Raw genomic sequence first — 15,016 nt, 5'->3', positions numbered from 1 at the left:
CCAGAACAGTCTGGGGTCCCTCAGCTTCGGTCCAGACTGGGGTCCCTCAGCTTCGGTCCAGCACAGTCTGGGGTCCCTCAGCTTCGGTCCAGACTGGGGTCCCTCAGCTTCGGTCCAGTCCAGTCTGGGGTCCCTCAGCTTCGGTCCAGCACAGTCTGGGGTCCCTCAGCATCGGTCCAGCACAGACTGGGGTCCCTCAGCTTCGGTCCAGACTGGGGTCCCTCAGCTTCGGTCCAGCACAGTCTGGGGTCCCTCAGCTTCGGTCCAGACTGGGGTCCCTCAGCTTTGGTCCAGCACAGTCTGGGGTCCTTCAGCTTCGGTCCAGCACAGTCTGGGGTCCCTCAGCTCCAGTCCAGTCCAGTCTGGTGTCTCTCAGCTCCGGTCCAGTCCAGTCTGGTGTCCCTAGGCTCCAGTCCAGTCCAGTCTGGTGTCTCTCAGCTCCGGTCCAGTCCAGTCTGGTGTCCCTAGGCTCCAGTCCAGTCCAGTCTGGTGTCTCTCAGCTCCGGTCCAGTCCAGTCTGGTGTCCCTAGGCTCCAGTCCAGTCCAGTCTGGCGTCTCTCAGCTCCGGTCCAGTCCAGTCTGGTGTCCCTAGGCTCCAGTCCAGTCCAGTCTGGTGTCTCTCAGCTCCGGTCCAGTCCAGTCCAGTCCAGTCCAGTCCAGTCCAGATCTTAGCTGGCACAGAACCAGGAAAGGAACCTGGAAAGAATATTGTTATTGCAGGTGTGAGGGACACAGACACAGACGTCACCATGACATCAAACAGCAAGAGGAGGCTCCTCCTTGAGTCACAGACACGACCGGGCGGCGCCCCCCTGTCTGCTCACCTGCACCTCCTCTTCCTCTTCTTGTCCTTCCCGGCAGCCTGCTCCTCCTCTCCCTCGCTCTCCCTCTCCTGACCTACGGTCTCCGCCACCTCCATCGGCTCGTCCTGATCATCTGTCTCCACCGACACGCAGATCAGGGAGTGTAAAAAGACGCACCAGCGCCTCTGAAGCAGAGACAGGAGAGTCACGTTAAGAGTCGGACTGGACACTCCAGGACATGAACACTGCACTGAGAGAGAGAGGGGTTCATACAGACACACTGACTGGACACTCCAGTACATGAACACTGCACTGAGAGAGAGAGGGGTTCATACAGACACACTGACTGGACACTCCAGTACATGAACACTGCACTGAGAGAGAGAGGGGTTCATACAGACACACTGACTGGACACTCCAGGACATGAACACTGCACTGAGAGAGAGAGGGGTTCACACAGACACACTGACTGGACACTCCAGTACATGAACACTGCACTGAGAGAGAGAAAGAGGGGTTCATACAGACACACTGACTGGACACTCCAGTACATGAACACTGCACTGAGAGAGAGGGGGGTTCATACACACACACTGACTGGACACTCCAGTACATGAACACTGCACTGAGAGAGAGAGGGGTTAATACAGACACACTGACTGGACACTCCAGGACATGAACACTGCACTGAGAGAGAGGGGGGTTCATACACACACACTGACTGGACACTCCAGTACATGAACACTGCACTGAGAGAGAGAGGGGTTCATACACACACACTGACTGGACACTCCAGTACATGAACACTGCACTGAGAGAGAGGGGGGTTCATACACACACACTGACTGGACACTCCAGTACATGAACACTGCACTGAGAGAGAGAGGGGTTCATACAGACACCCTGACTGGACACTCCAGTACATGAACACTGCACTGAGAGAGAGAGGGGGTTCATACAGACACACTGACTGGACACTGACTGGACACTGGACAGGAGTACAGAGAGGATCAGAGCATTACCCACCTTCTTTTTCTTCTGTCTCACAGGAGGTGCTGATTGGACCTCCTCCAGCTGGAGTCCGAGGAGGGAGAGAGGGACAGCACAGGGAGAGAAAGAGAGAGACAGGTGAGTCAAGTGTCCCAAGAGCACAGAGACTCTGCTGAGATCACACTCGCAGGGAGTGAGCCTGGGTGTAGCCCACTAATACTGACCCACTGGACACCACAGGACAGAGAGGAGGAGGAGAGAGACACACTGCCTGGACACCACAGGACAGAGAGGAGGAGGAGAGAGACACACTGTGGACAGAGAGGAGGAGGAGAGAGACACTGACAGACAGGGCCGAAAGAGAGAGAGACACTGAGACCCAGGGACAGACAAGACGGCGAAACTCCACCACAGACAGGACTAGAGGCAGGGTGGGACCAGCACTGACCTCCTTCCTCTCTCCTGCCGGAGGAGCTGTCTCCACCTCCTCTTCCTCCTGCAAGTCAAGAGACAGGCTGAGAGAGAGACGGGCTGGCGGGACATCGGCGAACAGAGCTGAAGGCAGAGAGCCGGGGAGACAGGCCCCGCTGGGACAATGCAGGACAGACAGAGAGCAGGGAGACATGGAAAGACACAGGGAGAGAGACAGGGAGAGAGGGACAGACACAGAGAAAAAGAGAGACTCAGACAGAAGGACAGAAAGACAGAAAGAGAGCAGTACAGACGGACAGAAAGAGAGAAAAGGACAGAAAGACAGAGAAAAGGACAGAAAGACATATGGACAGAAGGACAGATGGACAGAGAAAAGGACAGAAAGACAGATGGATAGAAAGACAGAAGGACAGATGGACAGAGAAAAGGACAGAAGGACAGATGGATAGAAAGACAGAAGGACAGAAGGACAGACGGACAGATGGACAGACGGACAGATAGATGGACAGAAGGACAGACAGACTGATGGACAGACGGACAGATGGACAGATAGATAGATGGACAGAAGGACAGACGGACAGACGGACAGACAGACTGACGGACAGATGGACAGACGGACAGATAGATAGATGGACAGACAGACAGACGGACAGACGGACAGAAGGACAGAAGGACAGACAGACAGAAGGACAGAAGGACAGAAGGAAAGATAGATAGATGGACAGAAGGACAGACAGACTGATGGACAGACGGACAGATAGATAGATGGACAGACGGACAGACGGACAGATAGATAGATGGACAGATGGACAGACGGACAGACGGACAGATAGATGGACAGAAGGACAGACAGACTGACGGACAGACGGACAGATAGATAGATGGACAGAAGGACAGACAGACGGACAGACAGACGGACAGACGGACAGATAGATAGATGGACAGACAGACTGACGGACAGACGGACAGACGGACAGAAGGACAGAAGGACAGATAGATAGATGGACAGAAGGACAGACAGACTGACGGACAGAAGGACAGCAGGACAGACAGACAGACGGACAGACGGACAGAAGGACAGATGGACAGACGGACAGATAGATAGATGGACAGAAGGACAGAAGGACAGACAGATGGACAGATGGACAGACGGACAGACGGACAGATAGATAGATGGACAGAAGGACAGACGGACAGACGGACAGATAGATAGATGGACAGAAGGACAGACAGACTGACGGACAGACGGACAGATAGATAGATGGACAGAAGGACAGACAGACTGACGGACAGACGGACAGATAGATAGATGGACAGATGGACAGATGGACAGACGGACAGATAGATAGATGGACAGAAGGACAGACGGACAGACGGACAGACTCTGCCCCACTTGCCTCGTCAGACATCTCAGCCTCTCTCCTTGCCCTCCGCGTGGGGGACCCCCAGGCCGGGCCGGGCGGGGCCGGGCGGGCGATGGGGGGCAGGACGGGCGGGGGCAGGGGCAGGGGCACCGCCCCGGGCAGCAGGGGGGGCTCGAGGGGCATGGCGGCGAGGAAGGGGGGGTGGCGGGGCGGGGCGGCCAGGGGCCGGAGGGGGCCGGAGGGGGGGGCCGGGGGCGGGGAGCGCAGGGGGCTCTCGGGCGAGGAGGGGGGGGACACCGAGCGGAACGAGCAGGGCGAGCCCGAGCGGGACGAGCCGGGCGACCCCGGGAGCTCCAGCTGCAGCTCGGCCGCCCTCTCCAGCTTCTGGACGAGCTCGGGGAGACAGGAAGACACCACGGGATTCTGTCCAGCAGGGAGAGGGGGAAACACAACGCAGGGGGCGTGAGGACCAGAGACTACGCCTGGACAGGCGAGTGTGGACAGTGTGTCCAGTGAGACTGGGGACAGGCGAGTGTGGACAGTGTGTCCAGTGAGAGTCTGGACAGGTGAGTGTGTCTCTACAGTGTGTCCAGTAAGAGTGTGGACAGGTGAGTGTGTCCAGTAAGTCCAGTAAGAGTCTGGACAGGCGAGTGTGTCCAGTGTGTCCAGTGAGAGTCTGGACAGGCAAGTGTGTACAGTGTGTCCAGTGAGAGTCTGGACAGGTGAGTGTGTCCAGTGAGTCCAGTAAGAGTCTGGACAGGTGAGTGTGTCCAGCGTGTCCAGTAAGAGTCTGGACAGGCGAGTGTGTCCAGTGTGTCCAGTAAGAGTGTGGACAGTGTGTCCAGTGAGAGTGGGGACAGGTGAGTGTGTACAGTGTGTCCAGTGAGAGTGGGGACAGGTGAGTGTGGACAGTGTGTCCAGTGAGAGTCTGGACAGGTGAGTGTGTCTCTACAGTGTGTCCAGTAAGAGTGTGGACAGTGTGTCCAGTGAGAGCCTGGACAGGTGAGTGTGTCTCTACAGTGTGTCCAGTAAGAGTGTGAACAGGTGAGTGTGGACACTGTGTGCAGTGAGAGTCTGGACAGGCGAGTGTGTCCAGTGAGTCCAGTAAGAGTCTGGACAGGTGAGTGTGTACAGTGTGTCCAGTAAGAGTCTGGACAAGTGAGTGTGTCCAGTGTGTCCAGTAAGAGTGTGGACAGGTGAGTGTGGACAGTGTGTCCAGTGAGAGTCTGGACAGGTGAGTGTGTCTCTACAGTGTGTCCAGTAAGAGTGTGAACAGGTGAGTGTGGACACTGTGTGCAGTGAGAGTCTGGACAGGTGAGTGTGTCCAGTGAGTCCAGTAAGACTCTGGACAGGTGAGTGTGTCCAGTGAGTCCAGTAAGAGTCCGGACAGGCGAGTGTGTCCAGTGTGTCCAGTAAGAGTGTGGACAGGCGAGTGTGTCCAGTGTGTCCAGTAAGAGTCTGGACAGGTGAGTCTCTACAGTGTGTCCAGTAAGAGTCTGGACAGGTGAATGTGTCCAGTGTGTCCAGTAAGAGTCCGGACAGGCGAGTGTGTCCAGTGAGTCCAGTAAGAGTCTGGACAGGTGAGTGTGTCCAGTGTGTCCAGTAAGAGTCCAGACAGGCGAGTGTGTCCAGTGTGTCCAGTAAGAGTGTGGACAGGTGTGTCCAACAGTAAGAAGCTGTCTTACCCTGTAACCCAGCTCAGGGGTGTTAGGGGGTGCTCTGTCTCCTCCCCAGATCTCACCTTCAGGTCTGGAGAAGTGACGGACCACAAGGAGACGCTGGAAACGAGGACACAAGACAGAGGTCAGGTCCACAGAGCTCTCTCAATCACTACAGCAAGCAGAGACCTCTCGGCCATCAGGACTGTGGGGGTCAGTGTGGGGAGCTGTAGGGTATGGGGAGTTTAGGGGTCAGTGGGGGGAGCTGTAGGGTATGGGGAGTTTAGGGGTCAGCGGGGGGAGCTGTAGGGTATGGGGAGTTTAGGGGTCAGCGGGGGGAGCTGTAGGGTATGGGGAGTTTAGGGGTCAGTGGGGGGAGCTGTAGGGTATGGGGAGTTTAGGGGTCAGTGGGGGGAGCTGTAGGGTATGGGGAGTTTAGGGGTCAGTGGGGGGAGCTGTAGGGTATGGGGAGTTTAGGGGTCAGTGTGGGGAGCTGTAGGGTATCGGGGGTCAGACTTACGGAAAAGCACCGGGACTTGGGCCGGGACCTCTCCCGCTGCCAGTCCGGGTTCGGCCTGACCGGTGTGACCTGTGAAGACGCCAAACAGCCCATCTCCGAGACAGCTCTGACCACACAGCCCAGCCCAGTCGTGTCGAGACTAGGGGCCTTGGGCATCTCTACAGTGTGTCCAGTGAGAGTCTGGACAGGTGAGTGTGTACAGTGTGTCCAGTGAGAGTCTGGACAGGTGAGTGTGTCCAGTGTGTCCAGTAAGAGTCTGGACAGGTGAGTGTGTACAGTGTGTCCAGTGTGTCCAGTAAGAGTCTGGACAGGCGAGTGTGTACAGTGTGTCCAGTAAGAGTCTGGACAGGTGAGTCTCTACAGTGTGTCCAGGAAGAGTCCAGACATGTGAGTGTGTACAGTGTGTCCAGTGAGAGTCTGGACAGGTGAGTGTGTCCAGTGTGTCCAGTAAGAGTCCAGACAGGTGAGTGTGTACAGTGTGTCCAGTAAGAGTGTGGACAGGTGAGTGTGTACAGTGTGTCCAGTAAGAGTCTGGACAGGTGAGTGTGTACAGTGTGTCCAGTGAAGGTCTGGACAGGTGAGTCTCTACAGTGTGTCCAGTAAGAGTGTGGACAGGTGAGTGTGTCCAGTGTGTCCAGTAAGAGTCTGGACAGTGTGTCAAGTAAGAGTGTGGACAGGTGAGTCTCTACAGTGTGTCCAGTAAGAGTGTGGACAGGTGAGTGTGTCCAGTGTGTCCAGTAAGAGTCTGGACAGGTGAGTGTGTCCAGTGTGTCCAGTAAGATTCTGGACAGGCGAGTGTGTACAGTGTGTCCAGTAAGAGTCTGGACAGGTGAGTGTGTACAGTGTGTCCAGTAAGAGTCTGGACAGGTGAGTGTGTCCAGTGTGTCCAGTAAGAGTCCAGACAGGTGAGTGTGTCCAGTGTGTCCAGTGAAGGTCTGGACAGGTGAGTCTCTACAGTGTGTCCAGGAAGAGTCCAGACATGTGAGTGTGTCCAGTGTGTCCAGTAAGAGTCTGGACAGTGTGTCAAGTAAGAGTGTGGACAGGTGAGTCTCTACAGTGTGTCCAGTAAGAGTGTGGACAGGTGAGTGTGTCCAGTGTGTCCAGTAAGAGTCTGGACAGGTGAGTGTGTCCAGTGTGTCCAGTAAGATTCTGGACAGGCGAGTGTGTACAGTGTGTCCAGTAAGAGTCTGGACAGGTGAGTGTGTACAGTGTGTCCAGTAAGAGTCTGGACAGGTGAGTGTGTCCAGTGTGTCCAGTAAGAGTCCAGACAGGTGAGTGTGTCCAGTGTGTCCAGTGAAGGTCTGGACAGGTGAGTCTCTACAGTGTGTCCAGGAAGAGTCCAGACATGTGAGTGTGTACAGTGTGTCCAGTGAGAGTCTGGACAGGTGAGTGTGTCCAGTAAGAGTGTGGACAGGTGAGTCTCTACAGTGTGTCCAGTAAGAGTCCGGACAGGTGAGTGTGTACAGTGTGTCCAGTAAGAGTCTGGATAGGTGAGTGTGTACAGTGTGTCCAGTAAGAGTGTGGACAGGTGAGTGTGTACAGTGTGTCCAGTAAGAGTCCAGACAGGTGAGTGTGTACAGTGTGTCCAGTAAGAGTCTGGACAGGTGAGTGTGTACAGTGTGTCCAGTGAAGGTCTGGACAGGTGAGTGTGTACAGTGTGTCCAGTAAGAGTCTGGATAGGTGAGTGTGTACAGTGTGTCCAGTAAGAGTCTGGACAGGTGAGTCTCTACAGTGTGTCCAGGAAGAGTCTGGACAGGTGAGTGTGTACAGTGTCTCTAGTGAGAGTCTAGACAGGTGAGTGTGTACAGTGTGTCCAGTGAAGGTCTGGACAGGTGAGTCTCTACAGTGTGTCCAGTAAGAGTGTGGACAGGTGAGTGTGTCCAGTGTGTCCAGTAAGAGTCCAGACAGGTGAGTGTGTACAGTGTGTCCAGTAAGAGTCTGGACAGGTGAGTGTGTCCAGTGTGTCCAGTGAAGGTCTGGACAGGTGAGTCTCTACAGTGTGTCCAGGAAGAGTCTGGGACGTCCAGAGGCAATCTGTGCTCTCAGAAGGCCATAATGGACCTGCAGCTTGGTTTTCCTCGGACCCGCGACCCTGTCTCTTGAGCCGAGGCGTGTCCTCAGTCAAGATCACCACTGGAGGTGTCTCTCCTCGTCTGGAGGTGTTACCGTGAGACCTGGTCTGTCAAGCGCTTTGCGCTGCTGTGTGTGAAAGGTGCTCCATCAGTGAAGTTTATTATTATTATTATTATTATTATTATTATAATACAGCGAGCGCTGCTGGGGGCGGAGCGGCCAGTCGGAGGAGGGCTGGACGCTGGACGCTGGACGGCGGGCGGGAGGGGTGGACTTACGACGCCTCGCCGGGCCCGGGTCCTGCTGCGACCGCGCACGGCCGTGCGGCATCTCTGTCGGTGCATCGTCCTGCCGAGACAAGCAGAGTCACAGTGGGGAGGGGAGGGGGCGGAGCCACACAGCTGGGCGGCTTGTTCCCCACCCCCGCCCCCCTCTGTGTACAGAAGAGCCTCCTGTCCTGACTGGAGGAGCTCACCCAGCTGTGTCTGAAGAGAAGCCAGGGTATCAGCTTTGTTCCACACCCCCGCCACTCTCTGTGTACAGTAGAGCCTCCTGTCCTGACTGGAGGAGCTCACCCAGCTGTGTCTGGAGAGAAGCCAGGGTATCAGCTTTGTTCCACACCCCCGCCCCCCTCTGTGTACAGAAGAGCCTCCTGTCCTGACTGGAGGAGCTCACCCAGCTGTGTCTGGAGAGGAGCCAGGGTATTGGCTTCAACCACACGGACTGGGCAGCTTGTTCCCCACCCCCGCCACTCTCTGTGTACAGAAGAGCCTCCTGTCCTGACTGGAGGAGCTCACCCAGCTGTGCCTGGAGAGAAGCCAGGGTATAGGCTTTGTTCCACACCCCCGCCACTCTCTGTGTACAGTAGAGCCTCCTGTCCTGACTGGAGGAGCTCACCCAGCTGTGTCTGGAGAGAAGCCAGGGTATCGGCTTTGTTCCACACCCCCGCCACTCTCTGTGTACAGTAGAGCCTCCTGTCCTGACTGGAGGAGCTCACCCAGCTGTGTCTGGAGAGAAGCCAGGGTATCGGCTTCAACCACAGGGCTGGGCGGCTTGTTCCCCACCCCCACCACCCTCTGTGTAGAGGTGCACCTCCTCTCAATATCTTTTTACAGCACGATCACACCAATAAGAGTGGAGTAACGGGAAAAACAACAACTTATTTCTCAACTTATTTTGTTATTTCTCGCCAGCGGCATTTCTGACCGACTTACCGATTTCACGGGGATACTGCAGAGCGAATCTGAAGCTGAAACTATGATTTGATCGAAAGTCGAAGTAACCCGCGAATCTTTTTTTGAAGAAACACGTGTTTAGAAAGCGCTATATAGTCCTTCCCTCCTCCTCTCTCTTCACTCCTCTGAGCTCACGGGGCTCCGGCGCCGCCCCCCCCCCGCTAGAATCCGCCGCTCTGTGACGTCAGGCGGCTCATTGTGACGCCCCCGTGACGTCGCCCCCGACGCGCTCACGGCTCGGCCGCGAAACAAAAATGGCCGCCGTTTTTCGCGGTTGTTTTTTTTTTTTTGGGGGGGGGGTGGACATTTTATTTTTCCAACTCTCAGCGGCCAGCCGGGTGTCCCTGCACGACCCCGGTAGTCGCCACCTCGGACAGGCAGGGGAAACGGGTCCAGCTGTTTCCGGCCCAAGGGTTACAAGAGCTGCACTTGAATTTCAAGACAAAATCACGTCGAGGGCGCATTCAGCACCCCCACGTCCAACACGGGTTTCCGTGGGGTGGGGTTCAGTGAAAATACAGCACCCCCCCCCCCGACCCCCAAGTCAAAGAAAGACCAACCTCCACCCCCCTCTAGCGCCCAAGGGCGGACATTTCGGGCCACGCCACGTCCAAAAAACACGGGTCCCCCCCCCGTCCTGCGGGGTAAAGAGACGCCATTTTCTTTTCCGAGCGCTGCGTGGGACCTCACGACCCCCCCCCCCCCCCAAAAAAAAAACGGTCTTCGCAGACGAGGAAAACCAGGCACGTCGACCTCTCTACAACACCACCCGGCCGCTTCTGTTTCAGACCGGGGGAAATAAATACATCAATAAAATTTCGCCCCTCACCGACCGCCGCGCAAAAAAACACACCTTCACGCTACAGAAACGGCCTGTGTGAGGGGGGGGGGGCGGACACGGGAAAAAAATAAAACCTGCGTGTTTTCGGCAGAGTAAGCTCAGCGGGGAAACTCCCTGAATCTCGGGGTTGCTTCTTGAACCCCGAAAACGACCTTTTTTTCTCTCTCTCTCTCGTTTTCTTGGTGTCTGGGGACGTTCACGAACTCCGCCGCGTCGGTGCGTTTCCCAGCGGGACGTGAACATAACCCCCCACCCCACCCGTGGGGCCACAGCGCCCCCGTGTGGCCGAGAGGACCACCACCCGCAGGGCTGAGCTCTTACTGCCGTGTCCCGCTTTCACTCTGGCGATGAAGGAGGGAATCAAGGAGGACAATTCATATCGTGACACACCAGTCCATCACAGGACACAAACACACACACCCTGCACAGGACACCAGTCCATCACATGACACACACACACTCACACACCCTGGGCAGGACACCAGTCCATCACAGGACACACACACAAACTCTCCAGGGGTCTTTAAAGCAGGGCTGTCCTGTCCTGGTCCTGGAGGGGTCAGTGTGTGTGTGTGTCTGCAGAGTCTCCAGGGGTCTTTAAAGCAGGGCTGTCCAGTCCTGGTCCTGGAGGGGTCAGTGTGTGTGTGTGTCTGCAGAGTCTCCAGGGGTCTTTAAAGCAGGGCTGTCCAGTCCTGGTCCTGGAGGGGTCAGTGTGTGTGTGTGTCTGCAGAGTCTCCAGGGGTCTTTAAAGCAGGGCTGTCCAGTCCTGGTCCTGGAGGGGTCAGTGTGTGTGTGTGTGTGTGTCTGCAGAGTCTCCAGGGGTCTTTAAAGCAGGGCTGTCCAGTCCTGGTCCTGGAGGCGTCAGTGTGTGTGTGTGTGTGTGTGTGTGTGTGTGTGGCAGGGGGGTTGGGATTGGGAACCCCCGAATTGAGTCATCAATCAGCTGTCCGACAGGACACACACACACACCCTGGACAGGACACCAGTCCATCACAGGACACACACACACACACCCTGGACAGGACACCAGTCCACCAGTCCTCCGCTTTCGCCCCCCCCTGCCCCAGCACCCCCCTGGTCCTGACGCCCTCCCCCCTCCCCAGGCGCGGCGGCGTACCGGCAGGAGGTGCAGCTGGGGGGCGCGGCGAGACGCTGCGCTGTCCCATCAGGCTCCGCTTCGAGACGCTGTGGCTGGCGCTGCGCGAGGGGGGGGAGCTGGCCCCGCGGGCGGCCCTGGGCAGGGACCGGCTCGAGCAGGAGACCGCGGGGGGGCCCGGTTCGCCCCCGAGCTGGACCGCGCCACAGACGCCGTCTCCCTGACCATCCGCAACCTCACCGCGGGCGACCTGGCGCTGTACTTCTGTGCCCACCGGGACCGGGGGACCATCTGCTTTGGGGCGGGGGTCCGCCTGACCGCCGGAGGTGAGGCCACGCCGCGCCGCGCCGCGCCGCGTGTGGGGGGGCTCCCCGGTGTGACCAGGGAGTTAACCAGTGGCCGCTGGGCTCATGGTCATTAACCAGCGTGCACTGGTGCCATGTTCATTAACCAGCGTGCACTGGTGCCATGTTCATTAACCAGCGTGCACTGGTGCCATGTTCATTAACCAGTGTGCACTGGTGCCATGTTCATTAATGAGCGTACACTGGTTCCATGTTCATTAACCAGGGGCCATTAATTGCATGTTTATTAACCAGTGGCCGCTGGGCTCATGGTCATTAACCAGCGTGCACTGGTGCCATGTTCATTAGGATGATGATGATGAGGAATATCTGGTTCTGCAGGGGGAGACAGAGGAAGAGCTGCACTACGCCAGTCTGGAGCTGTGTGTGTCAGAGCCAGTTAGCTTGATGGTCACAGTCTGTGTGTATCTCACAGTGTGTGTGTCTGTGTGTGTCAGAGCCAGTTAGCTTGATGGTCAAAGTCTGTGTGTATCTCACAGTGTGTGTGTCTGTGTCTGCATCAGAGCCAGTTAGCTTGATGGTCACAGTCTGTGTGTATCTCACAGTATGTGTGTCTGTCTGTGTATCAGAGCCAGTTAGCTTGATGGTCACAGTCTGTGTGTATCTCACAGTGTGTGTGTCTGTGTGTGTATCAGAGCCAGTTAGCTTGATGGTCACAGTCTGTGTGTATCTCACAGTGTGTGTGTCTGTGTCCCCATCAGAGCCAGTTAGCTTGATGGTCACAGTCTGTGTGTATCTCACAGTGTGTGTGTCTGTGTGTGTATCAGAGCCAGTTAGCTTGATGGTCACAGTCTGTGTGTATCTCACAGTGTGTGTGTCTGTGTGTGTCAGAGCCAGTTAGCTTGATGGTCACAGTCTGTGTGCATCTCACAGTGTGTGTGTCTGTGTGTGTATCAGAGCCAGTTAGCTTGATGGTCACAGTCTGTGTGTATCTCACAGTGTGTGTGTCTGTCTGTGTATCAGAGCCAGTTAGCTTGATGGTCACAGTCTGTGTGTATCTCACAGTGTGTGTGTCTGTGTGTGTATCAGAGCCAGTTAGCTTGATGGTCACAGTCTGTGTGCATCTCACAGTGTGTGTGTCTGTGTCCCCATCAGAGCCAGTTAGCTTGATGGTCACAGTCTGTGTGTATCTCACAGTGTGTGTGTCTGTCTGTGTATCAGAGCCAGTTAGCTTGATGGTCACAGTCTGTGTGTATCTCACAGTGTGTGTGTCTGTGTGTGTCAGAGCCAGTTAGCTTGATGGTCACAGTCTGTGTGTATCTCACAGTGTGTGTGTCTGTGTGTGTCAGAGCCAGTTAGCTTGATGGTCAAAGTCTGTGTGTATCTCACAGTGTGTGTGTCTGTGTCTGCATCAGAGCCAGTTAGCTTGATGGTCACAGTCTGTGTGTATCTCACAGTATGTGTGTCTGTCTGTGTATCAGAGCCAGTTAGCTTGATGGTCACAGTCTGTGTGTATCTCACAGTGTGTGTGTCTGTGTGTGTATCAGAGCCAGTTAGCTTGATGGTCACAGTCTGTGTGTATCTCACAGTGTGTGTGTCTGTGTCCCCATCAGAGCCAGTTAGCTTGATGGTCACAGTCTGTGTGTATCTCACAGTGTGTGTGTCTGTCTGTGTATCAGAGCCAGTTAGCTTGATGGTCACAGTCTGTGTGTATCTCACAGTGTGTGTGTCTGTGTGTGTCAGAGCCAGTTAGCTTGATGGTCACAGTCTGTGTGTATCTCACAGTGTGTGTGTCTGTGTGTGTCAGAGCCAGTTAGCTTGATGGTCAAAGTCTGTGTGTATCTCACAGTGTGTGTGTCTGTGTCTGCATCAGAGCCAGTTAGCTTGATGGTCACAGTCTGTGTGTATCTCACAGTATGTGTGTCTGTCTGTGTATCAGAGCCAGTTAGCTTGATGGTCACAGTCTGTGTGTATCTCACAGTGTGTGTGTCTGTGTGTGTATCAGAGCCAGTTAGCTTGATGGTCACAGTCTGTGTGTATCTCACAGTGTGTGTGTCTGTGTCCCCATCAGAGCCAGTTAGCTTGATGGTCACAGTCTGTGTGTATCTCACAGTGTGTGTGTCTGTCTGTGTATCAGAGCCAGTTAGCTTGATGGTCACAGTCTGTGTGTATCTCACAGTGTGTGTGTCTGTGTGTGTCAGAGCCAGTTAGCTTGATGGTCACAGTCTGTGTGTATCTCACAGTGTGTGTGTCTGTGTGTGTCAGAGCCAGTTAGCTTGATGGTCAAAGTCTGTGTGTATCTCACAGTGTGTGTGTCTGTGTCTGCATCAGAGCCAGTTAGCTTGATGGTCACAGTCTGTGTGTATCTCACAGTATGTGTGTCTGTCTGTGTATCAGAGCCAGTTAGCTTGATGGTCACAGTCTGTGTGTATCTCACAGTGTGTGTGTCTGTGTGTGTATCAGAGCCAGTTAGCTTGATGGTCACAGTCTGTGTGTATCTCACAGTGTGTGTGTCTGTGTCCCCATCAGAGCCAGTTAGCTTGATGGTCACAGTCTGTGTGTATCTCACAGTGTGTGTGTCTGTGTGTGTATCAGAGCCAGTTAGCTTGATGGTCACAGTCTGTGTGTATCTCACAGTGTGTGTGTCTGTGTGTGTCAGAGCCAGTTAGCTTGATGGTCACAGTCTGTGTGCATCTCACAGTGTGTGTGTCTGTGTGTGTATCAGAGCCAGTTAGCTTGATGGTCACAGTCTGTGTGTATCTCACAGTGTGTGTGTCTGTGTCTGCATCAGAGCCAGTTAGCTTGATGGTCACAGTCTGTGTGTATCTCACAGTGTGTGTGTCTGTGTCCCCATCAGAGCCAGTTAGCTTGATGGTCACAGTCTGTGTGTATCTCACAGTGTGTGTGTCTGTGTGTCAGAGCCAGTTAGCCTGATGGTCACAGTCTGTATCTTACTGTTTGTGTGTTTTAGTACCAGTTAGCTATTATAGCAGTTTGCTGTTGATTTTTTTTTATATTTATAAATATATATTTTGTATTGATTTCCTTTGTCACGTGTGTGCGATCAATCCGTGCAGGGGGATAATGTATTTTTAGGCAGGGGGAACCCACAGAGAGCCCATGTGAAACTCGGAGCTCACCCGTGACTCAAAACAGGCTTGTGAGGAGCACCTGTCCAGATTTCCATGAGCACAGTTGGTGAACGGATAACTGGGGGTGAAATGGGGCTCTCCGCACGCCTGTTTGAGGAACTCTGCACCAGTGCTTGACTACATAAAAATCGCTGAAGTCAAATGGAAGTTTCTGCCATTTTATTACGTGATGTTGTTACATAAATCTGTTGTCTGGGTCACATTGCTGTCAGAATTATATTGTTTGGACTAGGTTTCTGTCTGGAAGAGGATGCTGTCTGAATTAAATTGCTGTCTGGATTAAATTGCCTGGATGAGGGTCTCTGTGTGGATTAAACTGCCTGGATGAGGGTATCTGTCTGGATTAAGTTGCCTGGATGAGGGTCTCTGTTCGGATTAAGTTGCCTGGATGAGGTCTCGTTCTGGATTAAATTACCTGTCTGAGGGCCTCTATTAAAATGCCTGTCTGAGGTCTCTGTGTTGATTAAATTGCCTGGATGAGGTCTCTGTGTTGATTAAATTGTCTGGATGAGGTCTCTGTATGGATTAAATTGCCTGGATGAGGGT

The 15,016-nt window shown here is 54.6% G+C and overlaps 1 protein-coding gene across 1 annotated transcript; it reads right to left on the bottom strand.

The window, feature by feature from the left end:
* Nucleotides 1-668: 668 nt before the first annotated feature.
* On the bottom strand, nucleotides 669-8,185 carry LOC148813405 (uncharacterized). The gene is made up of 8 exons (XM_088907983.1): nucleotides 8,120-8,185; nucleotides 5,769-5,837; nucleotides 5,276-5,368; nucleotides 3,624-4,013; nucleotides 2,243-2,290; nucleotides 1,831-1,878; nucleotides 825-988; nucleotides 669-696 (listed from the first exon to the last, which is right to left on the bottom strand). The coding sequence occupies exons 1-8, from the start codon at nucleotides 8,183-8,185 to the stop codon at nucleotides 669-671; spliced, it is 906 nt and encodes a 301-aa protein (XP_088764109.1).
* Nucleotides 8,186-15,016: the final 6,831 nt, after the last annotated feature.

Source organism: Atractosteus spatula (assembly GCF_055471065.1).
Source record: "Atractosteus spatula isolate fAtrSpa1 chromosome 10 unlocalized genomic scaffold, fAtrSpa1.hap1 SUPER_10_unloc_1, whole genome shotgun sequence".
In the NCBI taxonomy this organism is placed as follows: Eukaryota; Metazoa; Chordata; class Actinopteri; order Semionotiformes; family Lepisosteidae; genus Atractosteus; species Atractosteus spatula.
This window is presented reverse-complemented; position numbering and strand designations above follow the sequence as displayed.